Raw genomic sequence first — 25,235 nt, forward strand, 5'->3', positions numbered from 1 at the left:
AATGGTAGCTTCCTGGTTCGATAATTCGACAAGACTTTAGCATGTCGTCGAAGTCTATTCACATGTTGTGATCGAAATATGCTAGTATTGTTAGCATGTCGAATTTGACATGTTTGTTATGCTCAATTGTTTAAGTTAGCTTGTTCTCTAAATTAGCTTGTGTAATTGGTATGTGTGTAAAATCCCATTAGGTTAGTGTGTTAATTTTCTTATAAATAGCATAGTAGTCTCTCATCATTGCATAAGACAAATCCTAATTAAGATGAGAGAGGTTATTTTACTATTCTATAACACTTGTAATCTTCTTTCAAAGAGAAAGTAAAGAATAGTCATTTATAATCAATTTCATTGTGTTCTTATTATTTTCTTCTTTTCTACATTTGTGAATTTCTTACCAATCAAGAAACCAATTATACTTTATAATTCTAACATCTTTATATGGTTTTATATCATCAATCATTTGTGAATTTCACAGGATAAATTCAAAAGGTGATTCATACAACTGTAATGCATTAGAAGTCCTTTATTTTCTTCATTAGCTCGCACATGCATACCCCCAAAAAAATCCAAAGCTCACCGTTGGATGAATCAAAATTATAGCTAGAAGAAAAGCTTCCCCAAACGATCCAAAGTATATTCAAGTAACTGAACCAATGAAGCTTTTGTGTAAACCACTCAATACAATCAATATAATATTTTCTCAATGTAGATTACAATTTGCGCACTGTATTCCACCACCAGCACTCTCCAAACTCCAACAAACATTGGCAGGGAAAAAGAAAAGGAAAGGAAAAAAATATATATAAATAGAAGGGGGGGAAAAGGTGAGGGAGTAAAAAATTGAAATCCACTTCTAAAGTTCTCGCACGCAAATATACATAATGCACAGCAATGAAGAAGACAACATCCAAAAGGCATAAATATTATTCACAAGGAACCTGCTAATCATGAACGGCGTCAATTGTTTTTCCAGTCCTGGCTTGTGAGATTCGATTCGCATAAATGGTGACCAGCTTCAACTGTGTGCTGTTGAGGCCTTGCAAATATGGCAAGAATGCTTTTCCAAGCATGATATAAATATCCACCAAACAGAAAACAACGGTCTGCAACCATCCACCATTTACATAAAATAAGCATCAAATAGACCAGATATAAAGGGGACAAAGGACACGTGTACGAATAAACAAAAAAGCAATTACTAACGATAAAATATTACCCTTAATCCTAATTCAAAGAATAGAACCGGTCAGATTTACCATTTTCTTCTAATACTAATGTTCAGTTACAATTTATTACTTTGTCAAGAGTAAACAAATATTAAGCAATAATATCAAGGCACGGATGCAATGCAAGTTCAGGTGCTTAGATCAACTAAAATCACTATTACCAAAATACGAGATGCTCAACACATGGAAAGCATTAGTAGTTCCCAGAAATGATTTTGTTCAAATGAGTCCCAAAAATTAAGAATGGAAAGGAATGATCATCCCATTCTATTAATGCATTTGGTATGGCAAATTATCCTGTAGATTTTTTTCATGGGGTATATTCTCAATGGAATTGTATCACCAGTGCCTCATTTATGTCCATTCAGTTTTAGGTGGTGTATAATTATAAAAGGGAGATATTGAACCCAGGGAGTTTTGGCGGAAAGTTATTGAATGGTTATTGGGAGAGACCCAACTCTCGTATATTTGGGAAGAGAGAGATTCAAAACTTTCGAATTCTTGGAATGAATCAAATTGGTCCTGTCACTCTGTTTGTTATTTCTCTATATTGAAATTTTGTAATTTTATTGTGTAAAGAACCAGTTTCTATCAACTGGTATAAGAGCAGTTTTCTTCCAGGACTATTTTATGGTATCTACGCGAGGGGGAAATGGAGGCCAGATTGAAAATTCTCGAACGTGGATTTGAAGCGTTGTTAGCAATGAAAAGAAACAGTGGAGAAACAACGCGATGAAGACCATGTGGAGCGAATGGAGGTTAGACAACAAATGACGGAACTAGTCAAAACTGTTCGTCGCATGAGGCACCAAAGTCCAGCAGGATCACGCACAGCGAGGACCAAACTGATGAAGAGTATGTGTCAGTGAATCACCGACATCCACGGTCCCGCAAAGAAAGATGGTGAAAATTGAAAATTCCAATTTTTGAAGGTACTGATGCATACTGATGGTTGAACTGTGTCGAGCGTTATTTTGACCTGAAGCGAGTGGATGAAACAGAGAGATTGCAGGCAGTGATGGCAACCATGGAGGGCAAAGCACTTGCATGGTATCAATAGTGGGCGGTATCTTCACTAAACTCGACTTGGGGGGAATTCAGAACAGTCATCCTTAAACGTTTTCAACCCTCAATGATTCAAAGTCCCTTTGAATTGTTACTGAGTCTCAAACAAACAGGAACAGTGGAAGATTATAGAGAGCAAATTGAGCTATATGCAGGTCTCCTGAAAAGTGCTGAGTCGTCTTACTTAAAAGGAATTCTTTTGAATGGACTCAAAGATGTGATAAGGGCTGAACTAAAGCTTCATCTAGTTGAAAGATTATATGAATTAATGGATTATGCACAAAGGGTTGATGAGAAAAATAACTTGTTGAATAAAGGGAATGGTGGTACAAACTCTGCTGGTGAACTGACCTTCAAAAACTACGACAATAGCAGGAATGTAACATGTGATCCGGGAAATAAAAGTTATGCACAGACTGTTTTCACTACTGCAAGTTCCACAAGTGAGGCAAACCGGTCTCACCTAAACTCTTTTTACAAAGGGAGATACTTTAGAAGGTTGACAGATGCAGAACTGCAAGATAAATCACGTAAAGGACTATGTTTCCGATGTGATGAGAAGTTTAGCCCTGGACATGTATGTATATGCAAATAAACAATTTCAAGTCTTGCTATTGGAGGAAAATATGGAAGATGAAAACTATGGTGAGAAACCCAAAGAGGTGGCTGAATACAAGTTTTGGGACTTTGGTGGGGACAAGGTGAATCTTTAGGAGGGAGTATTGTTAGACCTCTTATTTAAGTGTGTATAAGATGACAGGACTAAACTGATTATCAGTTTTAGGAAAGTTACTCCTAGTTATGAGTCAATTACTTTAGAGGATAGTGACTGCATAATGGGGGTGTTATTGCTGTGAGCAGTAATTAATTATGCAAGTATTTATGTCCATTTAGTTTTAGGTAGTTTGTAATTATAAAAGGGAGACACTGAACAGAGGGAGCTTTAGCGGAAAGTTATTGAGTGGTTATTGAGAGACACCTAACTATCGAACATTTAGGAAAGGAGAGATCCAAGACTCTCGAATTCTTGGAAGGTACCAAACTGGTCCTATCATTCTGTTTGTGTTATTTTTCTATATATTGAAATTCTGTAATTTTATTGTGTAAAGAACCAGCATTTAATATCATGCAAAGCAGGTTCTGCTCAATCATCCAAAATGTTTCAGCCGTTATCTTCTTGCCCAAAATACATTTCTTAGGGGATAAACTATTTTATGGTACCAATACGTTTTAAGCAGGTGCCAAATAGGTCTAAAGCACCATATTTTCTGTTGACAAATAAAGTGGTTATAACTACATATACACCACATCGTGATGTTTTGACTGACAAGAAATTATCACTTCAAAATTCAAAAAATGTAAGGAATGATGGGACATAAATTACTGCAGATAAAAGACTCAAAGTACCTTGCGAACATCTGCACTTTGGTTTCCAAAAGCTTCGAAAAGAGAAGGTAGAAACGAGGGTAACTGGGCCATCAGCTCCTCCTGAGTGAGCCTTCCCACAAGCTGAAGAAAGGAATAATATGATGTTATTTGTTACACAATAAATGTTTATAAAGCATAACTATTAATTGGTGCATTAAAAAGGATCCCTTCCAAAGAAGAATGGCATGTACATGTATGGTACAGATATGGAAATATAGTGAATTCTCTAAAATTGGATATGATACGGAGGAGGCTAGAACAGTTCACTGGTTAGATTGAAGCTTCATGTCCAATTTAAGGATCATTCACTGGTTTATCCTATTTTTTAGCTTCATGTCCAATTTAAGGATCACTTGCTGGTTTATGCTATTCATATAATGTAGTAGCCAATTAACATAGGATAGAAATAAATAAGAAATGAAGAACACTTAAGGGATATGTTTTACAAGTATCACCAGGACACAGGTATAGCATATGGGCACAATACCCCCAATATTGAAATATGTCATTGGGTTCAATGGCTTATTTCCAAAATAGTAAAAAGGTTGTTCAAGGGACAATTACCTTTGTTAAGCAATTAATGCAAGTGACAAGCGTTTTATCATCCTCGGTAACCAGTAGAGGGGCAATAACCTGAAACAGTTTAAACATTGAGCATTAACATTAAAGTTAACAAGGTGAAGTCCCATTTTCTTTTACCAAACATTTTACAGGGAATAAGGTGGCTACAGAGTACAAAAAACAAGCAAATACATACACTTAAACATCTGAATGGATCATACTGAGATAAAACAATGGTCAGACAGTGCTCTGCTTCATTTGAAACCTGAATAATGAATGAAAGAAACTGAGACTATATGAAAAGAAAGGATAAGTAGAAAACACTAAATAGAATAGGATAACTTCGGCTACCTTAGGAACAATATCTTTTGTAACATGAAGCAGCTTCTCAATTACAATCTCAACTGAATTCTCCAATGCATCTTTCTGCTAAAAATAAAAGTAATAAAATAAATCATTTACACAACTATAAATTATTTTTTTGATATTATTCAAGTCCAAAAAATGCCTTATACTTCCAAGGGGAGAAAATGCACGGCATGGTTGTCGAGATCTCGATCTAGATCTTAAAATCTTAACATTTTATGATTTCACTCAACCCCAACGATCCCGATCTCAAGTAGATTTGCGTGTTGTAGCCAAATTGTGAAAAAAATCGTAAGATAATTGATTTTGTGCGATCTTTGCCAGTTTCGGCCATGGTTGGCCGTTTTCCGGCCACGTGAGAAGGATGACAAGATACGGAGGCACAAAAATTACGGTGGGGATGAATGCGTATCTTTTGAAATAATGAAGTTTTAGATTTAGAGTTTAGACAATAAATAGAGTTTGTTTTAACTAATTGACTTATGATAATCCTAGTAGTTGACCAAATATGTCCCTAATGTCTAACTAATGTTCCATGTGATAGTAATAAAGTATAAAAATTCAATCATGCATGCCTAAAGAATATGAAAAAGAGTTTACACTTGCCTACTAACATATATCATGTAAAAATACTTTAAATATATACTATTATTTTTTCATTTTAGTAGGATCTTACGATTTTTGTTGCGATCTTATGTTTTACGATCTTGTTATCCACTTTCGATATCTTACAAAAATAATTGGGTAGGATCTTTCGATCATAACTACGATTTTATATTTTACGAACTTGCTATTCTCTCCCAATTTTATGTAAGATCTCGATCTTGACAAACTTGATGTACCGTGCCAAGTACGAACCTGGTTTTTGAGCATTTCTACTATCAATGAAAGAGCAAGCTCTCTGACTGAGGAATCCGAATCATCCAGTACCTCAAGCACAACTGTCAAAATCTGATTGAAGTACTGCAAGTACACCATAACATGACCATTATTTAGTGATAAAAAATCCAAATATATTGAGCATTGTTGTTAGACATATTGCTCGTATACAAACAGAACTTATCTATTTATACATCAATTGATTGATTGTGCGCAAACAAATAGTCAAAACTCAAGCATTGATACATGTGCTATATATAAAGGTGTGAACCTAATCCCATATTGCTTATGGAGATATTTAGTGCTTTTAACATGAAGGTGTGAACCTAATCCCATATTGCTTGTGGAGATATTTAGTGCTTTTAACGCTTAAGAAACCCTCACTTTATAAACCAGATTTGTGGTTTGGGTTAGACCCCAAGCCCAGATTCTAAGGATGCTACGAATACAACAGAATATAAATTGGACGCATGTCAAAATTTTCCATATGAAAAAAAGTGCTGCACAAACCCAACTTGGTAGATCTAAAGAAATTAGCAGTGTGTGTTTTTAGAGGAGACTAGGAAAAAAATATTTTAGGTTAGAAAACATGACAAATATATCATAATAATTAGTTGTATCTCAACATAATGTAAAATATCTTAGATTTGTTGGAAAATGCATGAAAGCATCTTAAAATCTCTTGATATGTATGATCGTTTATCCCAGGATTGGTTTCTTATGTTAGTACTATCTTATTCAATCAAGTGTCAGGGGTTAAGTCACACATTGATTATAAATGGATAAAATGCTTGATTTATAAGAGAGGTGGCTCATATACCAAATGCCTTAAGATTTTTCGTGGAGATGTAGCATCTCCCTCTCCTGTGGTGCTAGAGCATTGGTCCGTTCCTTTTCCCAGCGCTCCCCGACTCCTCAACAAATAGTATCAAAGCCCTAGTTCACCTTAGTAGAGGAAGTGGGAGATGGATCATACATTGGACCATATTATAGGATGTGGAAGACTCATAGTTGTCAGGGAGATTGTTGAGTTCAAGTCGTTAAGTCTTGCTTATCAAAAAAAAATATATCACAATGGGTAAAATATTAGATTTATAAGAGAGATGACTCATTAGTGTAGTCAAGATCGAGTGCTGGGTCTTAAGATCTAAAGATCTTACGTGTTGAAGTTGCTTTTTAGTACTACGGTCTTAGAAAAAACTTTTTTGTGCATTTTGTGGTCAAGATAGAGGGTTGGATCTTAAGATCTTACGTGCTGAAATTGCCTTTATATGACTATCATGATATGAGAATATAAATATCTTAGATGATTAGACTTGTTTGTTAGATTTATGTTTTTTGAGATACTTATTTTAAACAAAATCTTTTGAGCTTGTTAAATTATGGAATGATGGTTATAAATTATTAATTAAATTGATTGAAGTTTGTGATTCATGGGTTATTTTGTTCGTGTATTATAAATTTCATGTTTTTGTGTGTATGTATATATGTCAAATTACCATTTTGCCCTTTGGTAAGATCTTAAGTGCCGTGTTACGATCCTAGTTTTAGGATCTTTTACCGGCCGTCCGATCCTACTTAAGATCCCGTGCTTGACTACCTTGGCATATACCTGATGCTTCAAAGTTTTGGATGAAGATCCGGTTTTCTCTTTCTCGTAGTTCTAGAGTCTCTTTCTAGTAGTTCTAGAGCCATGGTAATTAGAATCGCGATCCTACTCGTAGAATTGAATCGCAGATTCTACGATTCTGATGAGCTTGTCAATCTGCTAAGGGGAAAACTCGGATTTGGGTAGGACTAGTGGGATCGCGTAGAAACACTTAGATTGCGCATTTTTGTTCGTTCTTGTTTTTGCCGTACTCTGCTCCCATTTAATTCTCTCCTTTAATTCCAATTAACTCTCCCTTAACTCCAAATTAAATTCTAAAAATGTTCCAAATATAACTACTTAATCCAATTGTATTGTTAAAACTTGCTAATACAGCCACCAAATCACTTATTTCCTCAGCCACTCAGTTCATTGCCTACCTGTTGTGTTATGTATCTTATTATCTTTGACTTAAGTATTTTGGAGGTGATTTGAATGTTGAAGTTGTTATAAATAACTTGTGTTTTTTTATATGCGTATTTATTCATAAATATGCAATACATATAAGTTTGTTAAATTGGTAGGATCTTTACAATTTATATCTTCAACAAGATATAATCTTGTGTACGTTGAGTGTTTCTAGCTATATAGCACCGACACCTTTGAAAAAATGCATGTCTTTGTCCATGCTGGTGTTTGACACCTGTACCGACACTTATGATTATGTTTAATTTTTATTTTATTTTCAAATTATTACCGGTGTCACCGTGTCAGGGTCGGAGTCGTTTTCAGGATGTCCGTGCTTCAAAGGTTTCTAGAATTATTCGCAGGTAATATATCGTGAAAACATTACATTCTCCTGTTTGTTACAATTTTTAAAAAACACAATTCTGCAAAAAAAACACCTAGAATAAAGATTCCCACAATTATTTCAATTTTTATTCCCGTGAGGGGTGGGTATCTTCTCTCTTGTGATATAGGAATTGAAATTATATCCATGTTTTAAATAGTAACTTCCATTCCCACCTTTTTCTGCTGCATATTAAATTATATAAAACTATCCCATCAATGTTAAATGCTTCAAAACATGTTTTTGAACTTACCTAGAATTCTTATAAATGATTTTCCTAGGAGTATCATTTTCAAGAATGTTATTTTATATCTTGAAAAACAAACACTACTTTTGGATAGGATTCCATATTTCTCTAAAATTTCATCAAAATTAGGAGTCCAATACTAGTATAAAAAGTATATTAAGGATTACTCTTCTGTATTGAACCATAATCACAATCTAAAGTATTTATAATTTTTCATATTCATTACTCATCTTAAAACCCTACATATTCAACATGTATGGTTTCAGTGTGATAACATCCTGTCTGTGTCGTTTCCACCATATTTTTCCACCAAGTTTACTTAATTCTACGATCATCTACATGTTTATTTTCTTCTGGCTGGTCATATACATTTTTTATTGCTTCCGAAACTTTTCACAACCTTGGATCAATTCATCTCAATTTCAGGCTAAATTAAGCTTAACCCTGACCATCCTAAATGTTCTCTGGCCGCAACTCTCCCAAATTCAATTTTGGCCTATGCCATCCGATATGCAATTTGGTCTTCCTATTCTAATTCAGTGATTAATTAACTGTAACTTATACCAGTCTCCCCATTATAAGTTATGCCTATGATAATTTCCACTATCCCACCAACAAGTCATGCCAGGGTGAATTATTTATGGATGTGTTACACATTTGGCTCAATTTCAAATTCAAGGTTTTTTCTTCTGGGTATTAATTTTCTTGTGGTTTTAAAATTTCCAAATATTCCTGGTTATAGAACATTCCAAAGAATCCAAACAGCTCCCCAGATTGGTGACTGATCCAGCCATTTTGTTGAGTTGTCTTTCAAGCAATGTATTGTTGTCTCTCCATATTGTGTGATTTATTTAGGCCTGAGATGCACATCAAGCTCAAGTTCAATTTTATTTATGTTTTGTTAAAATCCTGAATTTCTTGCCAAAGAGCTTTTCAGATTAATGATCAGTCCAGCCACCTTGTTGAGTTGTCCAGGAATGAGTCCGGTACCAGAATAAAGGAAGGTTAGCCTTAGTTCTATTATGATGAAACATAATCAGAATTCAAAGTATTTATTTTCTCTCTTTCCTCTGTGTATAAAACCCTATAACACCAGTATCAAAGATAGGAATACAAGAAGACTTACTTGATATCAATATTAGCTATTCAATAAATAATCAACATTAGTATTATTCGGTAACACAACAAAAGGAAACATTTGAATAATGAAGTTTGATGGACATTATTAACTTTCTCATTCCAAAAGAGTGCATTTGGTAAATAGCAATAACAACCAAACTTAGGGACAAGAAGAAAGAGAGACACTCAACATCAAATCAAGCATACCTTGGTCCAAAGAGAATGATCATTTGTTGTAGAAGCTTCTAATAACTGTTGAAGTGCAGTATGTTTACTTGAAACAGGGCTTCCATCATTAGGATTGCATATCTACGCAGAATAACTATATCTTGAGTTTTTATGTGAAACAGTCTAAGATACAACTATCAAAATAAACCTAAAAAAATTATCAACGGGATAAAAATGTATCCACTAGCAGACACTTGTTTTTACATTGTAACTTGACTTGGCTGCTTCTAGAGTCACAAGGATGATTCTAGAGATTTTGGTTTGCCCCACTATTGTAGACAGTTTCCCAACGGCTCATTATCAAGGTTTTGGGAAGGGTGAGGATACAAAAGAAGATACAAGGAAAGGTTTAATTTTTTTATTATGTTCACTCTTACTAGCTGCAGCATAATGCTAGAGATTTAAAAATGACAGCAGCCATTATTTCTTTTTGATTGACTTGTGTTCTTGGCCTCCTTGTGGGTTTTATAGTGAACTACCGTTGGGGGTTTCTGTTTTTGTCTAGGACAGCTGAAAAGGAAAACTTCATCAGGGATGATTAGAGCAGTTGGTTGTCTAGTTAGAGGGGTTTAGTTAAGGTACTGATTCATTTATATCTTTTTGCATCGAGTAAATAGAGCCCTGAGGAATTGAGGATAAACCATTCTCCTTTTATCAGTATTTAACAAATTGTTAGTTCCTTTGATTGTTTTGAACAATTTTCCATTTACTTGAGCTTGTGATTCTTTTTCTTCCTACTTTTTTTTGCTACATTATGCTGTTCATGGAGAATGGTTTATTTCCTTCAAATTCCTCTCATACTCTTTATCTCTCCTACAGAATCTTTTATTTTCAACTAATAGATTTAAAAACAAACTGGTCCTCCACCAGTAGCATAACTCACCGTATGAAGAATTTGAGGAATGCTGGGCCCAGTGTCTGTCATAGAGTTAATCTTTACAGCTTCGGTTGAGTGATAATTAGGTTCCAGTGCAGAAGAAAATTCTTCGTCATGTGCATAGCCTTCACCAACATCTAAACGCTCTAATGACATCAGACCGTTAACATCTAGACGAGGAGTTGAAAGACCCTCGAAATTCATTCTACTGTCCACTTGTCCATGTTGGCTAGATTGAGGGCCAAAATTTTGACCCATTGGATTGACTGAATATGCAAAATCTTTGGGTTTTGAGCTAAGACTGTCAAAATTAGAATCAGTCTCAAGGTTATGGTTATGACTATGATCCTCACTTTCAACAGAAGCTGCTGGACCAAGACTGGATTTCAAAAGAGTTGAATCCTGGGAACTCCACTTCCGACCACCATCACTATCTAGGGAACCAACCGAATATCTTCCAAGGTATTGAGTTTTTCTAGAGAAACCAACATACCCATCTTCAGATGATGTTCCTACAACATCAGATGGATCATAGGAAGACTTGGAACGTTGTCGCTCTTTCTTGCTCTGCATATAGTTTATTAGCTCTACTTCAATGCGAGGGGTGTACTGTTTAAGGGCACGTCTCAAAGAATTTTGTTCTTCCACTGACAAACTCAGAATGAAATTAAGAACTGCAGTTGAATCGAAGTGAGTATACACTGATATAATGCAAGTAATAGCTGATTCTTTAAGCTTGGTATTCTTGTCATGAACCAAAGGGGTTAACTTAGCAAGCCACAATTTTAGTATGCCAATATTAGCAGCACCTTCTGCATTCATTGTATGCTTGTTAAAGGAATTGATTGCAAATTCAATCACGGCCAATTTAGCCTTTGGAGACCTTTGTTCGTCTAGTGAACGTAACAGTGCAGGTAAGAGAGAATCGATACTGTAAGTTTTGCTAACAATTTCCAATGTTGTAGAACATGGCTGCCTAACAACCTCTTTAGGATCAATTAACCGGGAAAAGACATGTGGTAATATTCTTTCCATGTAACCCTCAAAAGGCTTTCGACACGCCGGAACAATATCTGCTAGTGTTGAAAGAGCAGCCTGTGCAACTTTATGGTGAGGGTCATCTAAGTGCTGGAAAAACAACTTCATTACCTTCTCAAAATTCTGAACAACTTCAAGAGTTCCCTTTGGACCTTGCTGCAACAGTGAGTGAAGATAGTTAAAGGCAGCAACCCTAGAAGACCAGTCAGAACCTGACCTGAGTCCTTCTCTCAAAGCTTCATGAAGAGATGCGGGTCCTTCTGTATAACCTGACATCTCTCCAGGAGATAGCTGGTTGTCATCAAAACTCCTCCTCCTGCCAGCAGACATACGTCCGGTTACATTCTTTCTCACTAGTGGCCTCTGAAAATTAGGCACATAACTATTATGTGATTCTCTAAAGTTTCCATCTCTATAAGGGGCATCCAAATACTGCTTGTCAGTGTTGTGGTTCGTAAATCGCCTAGCCTCCCTAATGTCACTAATGTCATCAACAGAACTTCTTTCATGTAATCTTTCAGAAGGCCTTCTAGTTGAATATGAGGATAATGATGGTAATGGCTCAGTTTCAACATTACTATGATATGATGACTTGGCAGAATCTTTGGAAGCTTGAATTTGAGTGATTATGTCTGACAAACCCAGACCACCATTTCGGTTACTACCTTTATAGACACCATAAGCAGTAGGTTCTGTTGTTGAAGAGCTTGTCAAATGATTGGATGCAGAGACAGCAGCTGGGAAAGGCGGATCACGAGACGATGGAGGGTCAACTTCTGCACTAGGGGCAATAAGAGAAAAATTTAGCCGTTCATCAAGAGTTTACAAAAGAAACACACCACTACCACCAACCATCAAATAGTTTAAAGTCCTGAAAATTGAAAATAAAAATATTTAACAGCCAAGCTTATTTGGTACCTAGATCCAAACTTGATGATCGAAGAGACGATAAATTATGCTTATCAGATATATTCAAGCCTCTAAGCATGCTTTCAATAGCAGTGACCTTCTGTTTGCTTGCGTGCAACACACTTTCCAAACTACGTTCTGTACCCTTACCAAGTGACTTTGCCTGTGAAAGAAGTACACCAGAGGAGACAGATGTCCCTGATGATAAACTTGAACTTCTATCCATTGCAACAATTGCAGATGTTCCATAACCAGGTGGATTAGACGAGGCAGAGGCTTGACTGGGTAAAGACATTGGTGTACCTCTATCACGAACGGAAGGTGAAGCATGCCGCCTGTGTATTCCTCCATCCTCTTCATTTATTAACTGCAGTTAACATTCACTTTAAAAGATGACTCCTCGAACAACAAAATAAAGGAAGAAAAACACCCTCAAGATCATAAATGTATACCCGTTGAATAACAGGGTCAAAGGATGTAAATAGGCGACGACAACGCTCTGGCCAAGTTTTTGCGAACATTCTGTAGCACATCCTTGCAGTAGACCGTACCTATAAATTTTTACACAGTAATTATTTGCACGCACATATACTATAGCAACAGTAATGTGGTTGATATAAACAATGTCATGTCAATGAATAACTAAAAAGTATCAAATAACCTGAAACTATAATTCTACCTCACTCATTGCATCTGAAACGCAACACTTTATCATATCTTCATATAACTCAGCTGAACGAAGTATTTCTGGTGCATCCGGCCAATGTTCTAGGACTAAAAGAGCATATTCACAACACCTACAATACAAAGAGTTATAAAAACCAAAAAATTCATGTATCATTTCAATAGTTGACAATTCATACCTTGCACGAAGTACTGCATTGCGGTCATTTTTAGCACAATCGGCTATACGGGGAAGCACACGGGGAACTTTGCAGTTGCGCAGCATCTGAAAAGATAGATGAAAAGGTGAAAATGGAACACATAAAAGACATAAAAAGATGCAGACAATTACATCAGTAAGATTACATTACCGTTTTTATGCAGTTATCTGCAGACTCTGCAATTACAAGCACAGTAATCACAACCAGCTTGAAAAGGACCTGATTATCAGATCAAGAATTAATAGTTTTGAAAGTATCACAATCATGACAACCAAAGATAGCTGGTTGAACTTACTGGTATAAACATTTCAGCATATGCTTCAAAATCGCCCAAGAGTTCCTTTGACAAAAAGCACAATAAATGGCAAGCCTATAATACAGTAAATAACAAACTAAAATTAGATTGGTATTAGTATTAAACATAACAAGAACGTCACCTATGACAAGGTCAATGAATAAATGAACTTTTCACTTTAAGATACACAAAGCAGGATTGCTTCAAGCCTTCAACAGAGATAATTCTATAACCTCAGTTTTAAAATATTGAAGGATGAACAAGAAATAAAACTTTCACCTTGACACGGTACAATTATTTTTCACTAACAAACAAAACACTAGCGTTAAATAATGACAAAGAATAAAAATGTTAGTGCACCTGCTTTACAATGCTAGATCTTCTGTCTGACAATTGTGTACTTAAAGGTCCACCAAGTTGCTTCAGGAGTCCACGAAAACAAGGATAATCAGTAGCGCCTGACAAGGAGAGTATATGAAAATTCAGCAATCATTACACCAAAAAAAGAAAAGACAACTCTCCGATCAATTAAAGTTACAATAAATGTAGAGCTACTTTCCTTAAATATAGAGAAAAAATTGATTAAATAAAAAAACATATTATCGTAGGATAGAAAATAGGAGGATACAAGAGGCATATGGAGAAAGTGTGTGTTCAGGCTGCATCACAGAAATTTTATTATATAGGCAACTATACACTCAAGAGCATTAAGTACGTAAGAATATGCTAAGAACATTCTACAATATATTTAGAGATTATTCTTACATCATTTAAATAATATTTAAATATCAAACATATATAAGAAGATAACTCAATACACAATAGACGCATTGAAATGTCGGCTTTGAACTCTGATCAATTTATAAGCATATGAAAATCAGTACACAATCTTGAAAAGGAACTTTGAAACACCAACCTCCTAGAACAAGACCTTCAATTCTCTGCATAGCAGCAATACGAATGGACCAGTCTTTTTCAGGCACAAGGATAGATGCAATCTTCTCAACTTCCCTGATTAACTCCTTATCTGAGTATACCTTGATAGGGTCTATGGGTTTCTCCGTCACATCACCTTCTGCTGCTCATGGTTTAACAAATAAAAGGCACATTTAAATACTTCATTAACTAAAGTAATCACCATCCCACCTAAGAAGGTAAGGATAAGTATTGAAACCATACTTTTTGACTATGCAAAAAATTTAACTACATGCAATGTGGATCTCTTTTTTGCAAACATACAACTAGGAATGTTCATTAATTAAAGTGTCACCATCCCAGCTAAGAAGGTAAGGATAAGTATTGAAACCATACAATGTGGAATTCTTTTTTGCAAACTTACAACTAGGAATGTTACTTATCTCTTTCGAAGTTTGAACCATATCATTACCCCTTCATTAATTAACTACATGCAATGTGGGATTCTTTATGCAAACTTACCACTAGGAATGTTACTTATCTCTTTCGAAGTTTGAACCATATCATTCCCCCCTTCAATCATTATTTTCCAAGTTTCACCACTAAAATAATCTCAGTTTTTACACATTCTGCACTTACATCTCGTGTCAATCTTTTCACATGTGCAGAAGAAAAAGTCCACCATTTGACAACTAAAAGTAGGCGGACCCCAGGCAAAGGGTAATTAAGCCTAAAGGTTGAATCCCAATTATCATGTCCGCATAACTTGTGGAGTTACCTAAGGATGCATGTAAGCTACAGTATCCCGAAGTTCCAAAAAGAGATTGACGGAAAGAAAAAAAAGGAAATCAACACAGCTGCCAATTGAAATAACATCCCTTGTCATCAAAAGTAAAAGCTCTAACATTACAATATGAAAGCTTCAATGATAAGATAGAGAAGGGAATAAACTAGTATAAACTCAAACCAAAAAACGGGATCTACTAAACAACCCCCCCCCCCCCCTCTCTCTCTCTCTCTCCACATTCACAGCATCATAAAAATTTGAAAGTATGCCCTGGTAATGTCACTATCATGCAGCTATCTCAAATGAAAAAAATTTCAATAAAGATAAGGAAAATATACAATTATTGAACCTGTAAAAGAGGGAAATTATGCATAAGATAAATCCGTGATGCATGTCTAAAATTGTATTGATACTAAATTAATATAGAAATGTTTGTGATCCAAAAATTGCAGATATTCTAACCTCCAAAAAGAGAGGCTTCCCTTGAAGAACTTTTCGCCTTTGGACTACTTTTCTTGGGATTCAAAGGCTTAACTTCTCCACTAACATAACCACTCGGAATACCATTTGAAGAGCGAATATTTGGTTGAATCCCCTCGAGCCTGGCATTAATATCTTTCACCTGAAACCCATCATGATGCAAAGGTATGGAAGTATAATTAATAAACTCACACAATAGCTGACATTGAAATGTAAATCAACCTTCAAAGGTCCAAATCCATGAGTTTAAATGTGTTTATGTGGGTAGATATTTATAAAAAAAACAGTCAGGAAATGAATTCTTGTTCGACATATACCAAAGATGAAGGAAGACTGTAGCGGTGAAGCTCATCACGAAATTGAGGTCCAGCTTGTTTATACATTTCCTGTAAAAGAGAATGAGAATGTCAAAGAAATGCACTAACAATAACATTCACTGTGGTTTAAATAACCACAACTGCTAGCCTCAGGAGTTGGGTGTAGGAGTCTGAACATATCAATAAATGGACCTATGTTTATTGCATCGTAATATAAATTACCGAAGTGTCAAATAAAATAAGATAAATGTAATCCAGTTATTTATGATATGCACGACAAGCAAATTTCCATCAATGGATAAGTTCAAACTTTCAAAAGAACAAATCAGCACCAGATCAATTCTCAAAATTAAAGTCATGAAATTCACAGGCAACAGGCCTTGAAAAATAACAAATTTTAGTAAACAAATAACCAAAAACCACAACTTAGCATAGTTCAAAGATCCAACCACATCCTACATTATACCCATTTCCATTTTTTTGTTCATCAATATCTAGGGCATTGGTCTAATTTTTTCATCTAAAAGCAAAATGAAATAGCAGCAATTATTTTTTACTTTTAGCTAAGATTAAGATTTTTAAAAAATTTAAATTAACTATTGATTTGATATGGCATAACCCTTTTTAGTAACTAACATAAACTCAATATGCCATTGGAACCTAATCCTTAAGTTAAAATATACAATACAAAATAAGCCATACATACCTCAATGCACAAAATAGCCGCTTCCCTGACAGCAAGATTTGGGTCACTCAGCAACTGCAAAACCTGACAATTGATCATGTAATGAATTAGTATCAGATCCTACAACTATTTAATTGTACGACAAAAGACACTGCTTATTTGTAAAAGTCAATACAGGAGGTAGGATAGCCCGTTGAAGTGGAAGTTCGGTAGATGAAAATAGATTAATTGCAGATGTTACAGTACGAGTAAATTCCTCTCTGACTCTCCAGCTTTTGTGCGCCCAAGCTGAGGATCCTGCTCTTTCAACAATTATTGTAGGAGAAGAAACCTGCAAATAACAAAAATATTTCAAAATGAATGCCAAAATAAAGGTACGAAAAAATCATTTTCAGAATGCAAGCAGAACAGAACATAAACTCAAGAATACACACGAAATGTTATGCATTTTACTGTTAGGGAGAGATGCAGAATGGCAGCATAAAAGAAACACTCAACCTTCAAAAAGGTCATAAATCTAACTTTGACAGACTAGCCATGTGAAACTCCATCATTTGGTGATAAATTACAAGCTTATGAAAATATCTGCAATATGCAATTACTTTGCAATTAACCAAGTGGATCTATAAGACATAGCAATTCTACCTTCCAGCTTTACCTGTTAGCCATAGGCCATTTTAGAAACAATTATTTACCCAGAACAGTCACTTTGTACAAACAACAACAATTAAGCATTATCCCACTAAATGGGATCGGCTACATGGATCAACTTTCGTCATAATATTCTATAAAGGACCATGCTTCTATGGAAAACATTAATCTCAAGATCTTTCTTAATAATTTCTCTGATAGTCTTTCTAGGTCTTTCCTTCCTCTAATTATTTGTCTTTTCTCCATCTAGACGACCCTCCTTACTACAGAATATACCGGTCTTTCTCTCTACATGCCCAGACCACCATAATCTATTTTCCACTATCTTCTCCATAATAGGCGCTATCCCGGCAATCTCTCTAATATTTTCATTTCTAATTTTATCTTGTCGAGTCTTAGCACACATTCACCGCAACATCCTCATTTCTGCTAAAGTTACTTTATTGTCGTGTTGATTCTTAACCACCCAACATTTTGTCCTGTACAAAATCGCAAGTCTTACCGCATCCCGATAAAAAATTCCTTTCAACATGAGCGATACCTTTGCATCACATAAAACACTTGATGCCCTTCTCCATTTCAACTGTCCAGCTTGAATTTGATGGTTTACATCGCCTTCTATTTCTCCATCATTTTGTATTACAGGCCTAAGATATTTAAACTATGTGACTTGAGGGATAATATGGTCTCCAACTTTCACATCTAGTTTAGAAACGTTTTTTCTTTTGTTAAACTTACATTCCATATACTCCGTCTTACTTCTGCTTAGACAAAAACCAAGTGCTTCTAAAGTTCATCTCGAAGTTTCAAAGCTCTCATTTAAATCCTCCTTCGACTCTCTAAGAAGGACTATATCATCTGCAAAAGACATGCATCCCGGTATTAGTTCTTGGATGTGTTCCGTGAGTACATCCAAAATTAAGGTAAAAAGGTAGGTGCTTAGGGTTGAACCTTGATGCAAACCAATTGTAATGAGAAAATCATTTGCCTCTCCACACTGTGTTTGCACACTAGTCAATACTCCTTCATAAATATCTTGGATAGCTCGAATATATGCAATCCTAACCCTTTTCTTCTCTAAGACTTTCCACAAACTCTCTCTAGACACTCTATCATATGCCTTCACCAAGTCAATAAAAAGCATAGCCATAGAACAGTCACTTTGTAGCTACATATTTTTTTGTAAACTTAATAGAAAGCATAGCCATCAATATCACTAGGTAATAATATGTATAAGATAAATTTTATTTTTACATATATAAAGTTAGGACTATCAGAAAATGAAACCCTACATGCGTTTTCTTCTACAAAAACTACTTGCAGACATCTCCTTATGTGTTTCTTAATGTGTGTTTCGTATTGCTCATCTGGAGTTAAACATAGTAAGGAAAAAAAATTATAAAATAATTCAACAGTCTAATATTAATTATTTATTATAGTTAGAGACACGACAATTTAAAACACGATTCTAGAGTTTATTTTCTGTGAAAAGATGTTGATATAGTGGAATTTCGATAGAACCTTTAATTATAGAAGAGAACAACTCAAAATGATCCTAAAGACGCCCTCGACTACAATTGAAGACCTAACTGTGCTAATTAAATCAAGGAAACATAGTACTCATCATCCCACTATCCATTTAGCGGGATGGCCATATGAATCAATTTTCCACATAATGTTCAATCCTGAACCATGAGTCTGGACAAACTCAAAACAAGCAAGTAAAAACTTTCATGCAAAATTTCGAACAATTAAAACCCCGTGGAGTCCGCTCGATATACTCAAACTTATCCATAATAATTCTCCACCGTTAATCACCACTCAAATTTGAATTGAAATTCAACTAAAGTTAAAATCGAGTAAGGTTAACGCTATGGCATCCATGACTAAGAGTAAAAGTGAAACCTCCATGAGTGTGAGAAGCAATCGCCGCGCGGCGTCACGGACAGGCTGTTTAGCATCACCGAGGCGGTCAACAACGGCAGGAAGAAGAGCGTTAAAGTGAAGCTTGAAATGTTCGCCGGAGAGAACGACAGCGGAGGCGAGAGACTGAAGAGCGCCCTGAGAGACACGGAAGTTGTTATCCTTCAAAAGATCGATGCAGGAATCAACGAGCGAAGTAACTTCAGAAGAGGTGAGACTCTTTCTAGAAGCTTCTAGAAGTTGGTAGAGACGCTCCACACCGGCCATCCTTTCTTTGGTGTCTTTGGCGCGTGTGAGTTCCAACACTTCCTCCATTTTGGATCTGTTTCAGATCTGTTGTTAGTTCGTAAAGTTAAGCGGTTGTGGTTGCGGTTAAAGGGAGAAACTGAATTTGGAAGCACGTTAGAGAAACGGGAAAGGATGGAGAATTGGAAACCGGTGTTAGATTGGTTATTTACCGCTTAATTTAGCGGAGCCGTCAAATTCAAGAGAAAGAGAGATACTGGCACGACAGAGACAGTAGAGAGAGAGAGAGAGAGCTGATGAATGAAATTGAAAGGAAAATGAACACTATGCTTTGTGGTGTGTTATGTTGTTGCGGGTGTGGTTGTAGAAAATTTTACCATTCTTCTACTTTAAATTTACCCTTTGTACCACTGTGGCTCACGTTACTGATTGCTTTACGCTGTTTATTTATTGTATTGGTAACAAAATTGTTATTAAAATAAAATTCTGAAGACTTTTTTGAAAATACCCGCTACATCTAAACTGTATGCTTAATATTCTTTTTAAATAAAAAATAAAAATTACAACCTTTTATAAATAATAAATAAAAAAGTAATAGAAGAAATTTCAAAATTAAATTTGTCTCGGATTAGCATTATACAAGTTAGACTCTTTTTATGATGACGTAAGTTTTTGGTACGGTGGATCAGAGGGTATGGTGAAATTTTAAGATTAGCAGTTCAACGTCAAAGTTAGTGATATGAGATCTCACGCATGCAAGAGTATTGGTCCCTAGATTGAGTGGGGGTTGTTGGACTTCGTTTATAGTGCTGATATGTCTTTTCTTATTGGATCTTCGACTGTCCTAGAACAGTTGCCCCTAAGGCTTGTCGTGAAGCGTAGAACGAGAAAGTCTTTCAAGACATGTGTCGGAATGATATCGTTAAGCCAACTACGGGGGAGATCGGGTGCGTTTGACGGATGGAGAGAAATGAAGACAAGCGCATTAAATATTTTCCCATCAATAAGGCGTTTTTCGCTATTTTTTGCACACACACCTAAGTTAACAAGTTAGTGTATGGTGATTCCCCCTAAGGTGCTTGAGTATACTCGAGTGTCGCGGTATTCCCAAGGTGAGATTTGGTTGTTGCTCTTTGTCTCCTTAATTCCCTTTCATATGGGTCGTGGTTTGCTTGATTTGTTTTCCTATGTAAGGACATACCATTTTGTAAGTGGGTTTTCTCACTCACCGCTACTTGACCCACCCTCAGTCTTTTGAGAAATGGTTTGCTCTTCTTGCCTTTTTTGGCAACTTTTAATTACAATGCATTTTCCTTCCTTAGTAAAGAATTTCGGTGCTTCTTCTATCCTTACTGAAGTAGTGTGTTTCCTAAGTGACTATCAACTCTCTTTACTTGCTTTTCTTCCTCGACCTATCTCATGTACCACTTTCAATCTCTTACCTTTATTATATGATTTCCACTCCTTTTTCTTTGTTATGGATGACATAAATGATCCTTCTGCTAACTCGAGAAGTGACCCTTTTGATTATGATATTTTGTCATCGATAGGTATGTAAACCCCTAATGACTTGAATACTAACTCTCAAGCGCATTCTCGTCGCGGTTCTAACTTGGTGATTATTTATGATATTTTTGAGCCTGGTGGTTCCTCTAATATTTCCTTTTTCGAATAGGGTTTTCTCGACAAATCTTTTAGCTCTTTTGATGATGGGGCGTCGGAAAGTCTATTAATGAGTCTCAATTGGGTAACGTTACTTTCGTTCTTCAGAGGGTCGCTTGTGACCCCATCCCGTTTGTTGGCCTTCCACCTTTTGTCGGGGTTACAGCCCTAGACGAACACATACTTCAACATTTTATTAACGCGTATAGGATTACACAAGGTCGTGATCATAGCGAGGCTGAGGTTAGGCGTCAAATGGGATTTCTCAAGGTATCTAGTGTGTCTAGGGACCACTGGATGGATCGCGAGTTGATTAGGATTGCGTGTGTTTTTATAGCACGACCAAAGTGGTAAATGCTCTCATATAGGTGGGTTTGCTTCTTGACGAGGGTTTGCAACAATTATGGTGGTGTTCCATTCCTTTTATGAGTGGGAATTTTGAAGCATTTGAAGATCGCGTCTTCCCATCTACATCTGAATGCATGGGCTTTTCTGAAGGTATTCCAGTTTGTGAAGGCAATAGGCACTAAGTATTAAGTTTTGATGAAGATAATGGGATATCAAGGTCAAGTGTCAAAAAGAAGGAAATGGTTTCTCAACATCAATATCAAAAGATGTCTCAAAAGGATCAAATATGCATTAAGTTATTGGATGATAATGATGGAAATAGACTTTGATCATGATACAATAAGGATCATAATGTAATTCATTTTGTAACATTGTTAGATGCTTAAAAAAAACATATTTCTCTTCATCCCTAAAAATCTCCAAAGCATCCATACATTAATATTTAGCAAACCAAGTTATTTCCAAACTCATTTTTCAATTTACATATCAATGTAATCGGTTACAAGTTCAACTTTTTTTGGTTTTTTTGAAAAATGTTAAAGGTGTAACCGGTTACAGGGTCTTTAACTTTAAAAAAATTAAACATTCAAAATTGCATAATGGATTCTTTCATCGACCATTACTATTCTAAACCAATGCAAACCTTCATGAAATATCTACCAACATGGACAAATGATTTAAGATGTTTCATATGGTGTATATAAGAAAATGATCATTCAAAATTGGTTTTCACCTTTTTCATTCAAATATGTTTTAAATTTTATATCCTTTAAACTTTTTTTGCATAATTATCATACCATTTGCAAAAAACTATTAAGCATTTAATATTGTTATATTTGAATTGTTCATTGAGAGAGAAAATCAATTTTTTTGTAGGAATTGATTCAAGTGCACTAATATATTTCATATCCATATTAAAATTATGTTTTTAATGATCAAGTGTCGGTGACTATTATCTATAACAAAAAGTGGTATGCTTTCTAAAGAATTGTAAAAAAAAATTGTGTATATTCTTGTTTATGTTAGAAGAGTGACCTTGGTGTGAGGTTTATAAGGGGAACTAGTATACATCTTTGTATCATTTATTTTTCTGCACCTTATTCATCGATATTTTTGGTAAACAATCATTTAGTTTTAAATTTATTGCTTGAAGGACCATACTAGTAAATCCTGGGACAAGTTTGTGTTAATTTATGTGTAAAGAAAGTATGCATTTAATACTATCGGATCATTTATATTTAATACTGATTATTTTATAAAGGTGATTAAGTTTTGAAAGTTAGTACAAGAACTGATTTCGATTGGGTCGAAATTAGTCACTTGAATGGTAAATAAAAGCAAGTAAATTAGACTAAATGGAAAATAAGTTTATTTGCATAAATGAAAAAGTGGTAGGCAAGTACGTTTATTCAAAAAACTTATTTCTCACTTGCGTGTGGGTAATTTGAGTGTATATTGAAGTTTACAATGATTCTTTCCACCCCTGAACCCTAACACTATAACTCATATTTATAATGTTACGAAACTAATGATATTCCAACTTCAAATGCCTTTCCATCTGACACGTCATCTTTGCATGCCTGACTAGCCTTCGATCGATCTCCATGTGTCCTTGGCATTTTGGATAAGACCAAAAGACAATTACTTCATTTTGAAATTTGAATTTGATTTTAGTTGAACTCCTTCGACTTGTCGAATTTGACGAGTGACCAAACCTCTTGAAAATCTCACTAAGTACTAGACCAGACTCTTCAACATTGAATGATGTTTCTTCCTCTTCCAAAGTCTTCGGTCAAAAGGCAATTTCACCTTGCCTTATGTCTGCAGAAATTCCTGCTGGTTCCTCTGTCGAATTTCCTATTTTGGAATTTCTTTTCTAACAAATTACCCCCCAAAAATGCCATTTTTATTCCTCTTTTGAGATATAGATGATGCTTTTGAAGTTCCACCACTATTTGAAGTTGTGCGTTGACGTCACTTTCATCATGGCTACACCTTATAACGGCTCTTCAAGACGTGTAGGTTCAGAAGAGCTATCATGGCTCCGAGCTCCTAGGAAAGATGTGTGCCATGCATAAAATCTAAATTCCCATTTTATCACTTTTAGTGGAAAACTTGTCACAAAGTTTGATTTTATTTTTCTTTTAAAGAAAAATAAAGAAATTGAACAGTTTTTCCCCTAAAAACTATAAATAGTTTTCTTCTTCTATTCTTCCATCTTCTTTCAACTTTCTTCATCTTTCATAATGCTTTTAAGTTTTTCTCTACAAAACTCAAAACTCTACCCACTCAAATGACATCTAAATTAACTTCAACCCATGGATTCATGTGGATGCATACACCACTACGTCTACTCTCACTGGGAATCAGTTGCACGTACCAGAGCCTCCCCTTCAAGAGGAAAAAATGTTTATTTAGAAATCACAAGTGTCAATCCCTTTCACCATTTCTGGTATTACGTGTGATTTCTCTGGCCCTTTCCTAATCTGAATACAAATGTATCTATGATTAGTGAATTTTTCCCTGCTACCATCGAACCAAACCCTTAGCAAATATAGATCAACCTTTTGGACCTTACTTATATGTATACTTGCGTTTTTTCGTTTTGCCCCTATTCCAACCAATTGAACTATCTTAGTTGGTTAAATAAGGTAGAGTCCAAGAAAGGACAAATTTGGAAGGATCGGGGTCTTTTTGACATGATCCAGATATCTAGGGTGGGCACTACATATAACTAGAACATGTTGCTAGTTGCACTCCACTTTTTTTTGGGGGGGGGGGGGGGGGGGGGGGGGGTTCAATGAACACTTTCCAACTGTGTCGTGGCATGCTCACGCCAATATTGTTCAATGTAGCCACCATCATTGGTCTACGACCAACAAGCGAACTGTTCGACCATTTTCTCGAAACTGACGACATTATTGGGTTTAACTCGAAATGAGCCAGCTTCACCAACTTTATTGTCAACCATTTCGACGAGGCCACCACAGAAGACTCCGACGAAGAGCATGTGGCCTTTTTATCTCTATGTTGTCACACTTCATTTTATATTCAAGTTCTCTGTAAGTGTATAAATCATATGTCGCTCTTTCAAACCAACTTCATGCTAGAAGGAACGTCTACCTCAGCCAATTGATTTTGGCTTCACTATATGAAGCTTCAAGTTTGGATTCTAGTGCCATGAAAACGTTTAGCCTGACCAACAATCCCAAATGCACACTTCTACTATCTAGTCCCTTCTGGCTCCTCCAACTCTAGCTTAATGCCATTTTGAGCCATCTTTAGTGGCTAATAAACCCAATCACCCTGCTAGAGAATCTAAAGATATGCCTATTAAAGGAAGTCCATTGGTCTTGCTTACGCTTACTGACATAGGAATTTCGACACCAGAGAACTTCACTGAATACTACATGATGTTTGTAAAATGGTACAACTTTAATACCCACATGGACCCTTTTGTGGACAAACATCATGGTCCTGGATGATTCAAAAGAGAATTCCCTACACGCGACACTGCACATTAAGCTGAACCTAATTAAATTTGGAAAGCTTTTTTGATGATTTTTCGGCAAGTGTATTGATATTTTCATAGTAATAAAAAAGTAATGAATCCATAGGGATTTCTATTTGACAAAGTTATAGTTGTGGAAGTATAAAAAGT

The 25,235-nt window shown here is 35.6% G+C and overlaps 1 protein-coding gene across 3 annotated transcripts; it reads right to left on the reverse strand.

Annotated features, from left to right (window-relative positions):
• Positions 1–660: 660 nt before the first annotated feature.
• Positions 661–19,923, reverse strand: LOC127125931 (CLIP-associated protein). 3 transcript variants are annotated; one of them, XM_051054788.1, is made up of 21 exons: positions 19,301–19,923; positions 16,920–17,075; positions 16,766–16,828; positions 16,060–16,128; positions 15,725–15,884; positions 14,477–14,635; positions 13,921–14,018; positions 13,561–13,635; positions 13,416–13,484; positions 13,245–13,330; positions 13,061–13,178; positions 12,834–12,932; positions 12,391–12,748; positions 10,441–12,248; positions 9,537–9,638; positions 5,505–5,609; positions 4,632–4,709; positions 4,477–4,545; positions 4,284–4,352; positions 3,699–3,800; positions 661–1,103 (listed from the first exon to the last, which is right to left on the reverse strand). In XM_051054788.1, exons 1-21 carry the CDS (start codon positions 19,631–19,633, stop codon positions 942–944), a joined length of 4,338 nt encoding a protein of 1,445 aa, XP_050910745.1. In that variant the 5' UTR covers positions 19,634–19,923; the 3' UTR covers positions 661–941. The 3 variants fall into 3 exon arrangements, with proteins under 3 accessions (XP_050910745.1, XP_050910743.1, XP_050910744.1); XM_051054786.1 differs by having other exon boundaries at positions 14,477–14,638; XM_051054787.1 differs by having other exon boundaries at positions 4,632–4,706; positions 14,477–14,638; positions 19,301–19,922.
• Between the last annotated feature and the right edge of the window lie 5,312 nt (positions 19,924–25,235).

The sequence above is a fragment of the Lathyrus oleraceus genome, chromosome 3, assembly GCF_024323335.1.
Source record: "Lathyrus oleraceus cultivar Zhongwan6 chromosome 3, CAAS_Psat_ZW6_1.0, whole genome shotgun sequence".
In the NCBI taxonomy this organism is placed as follows: domain Eukaryota; kingdom Viridiplantae; phylum Streptophyta; class Magnoliopsida; order Fabales; family Fabaceae; genus Lathyrus; species Lathyrus oleraceus.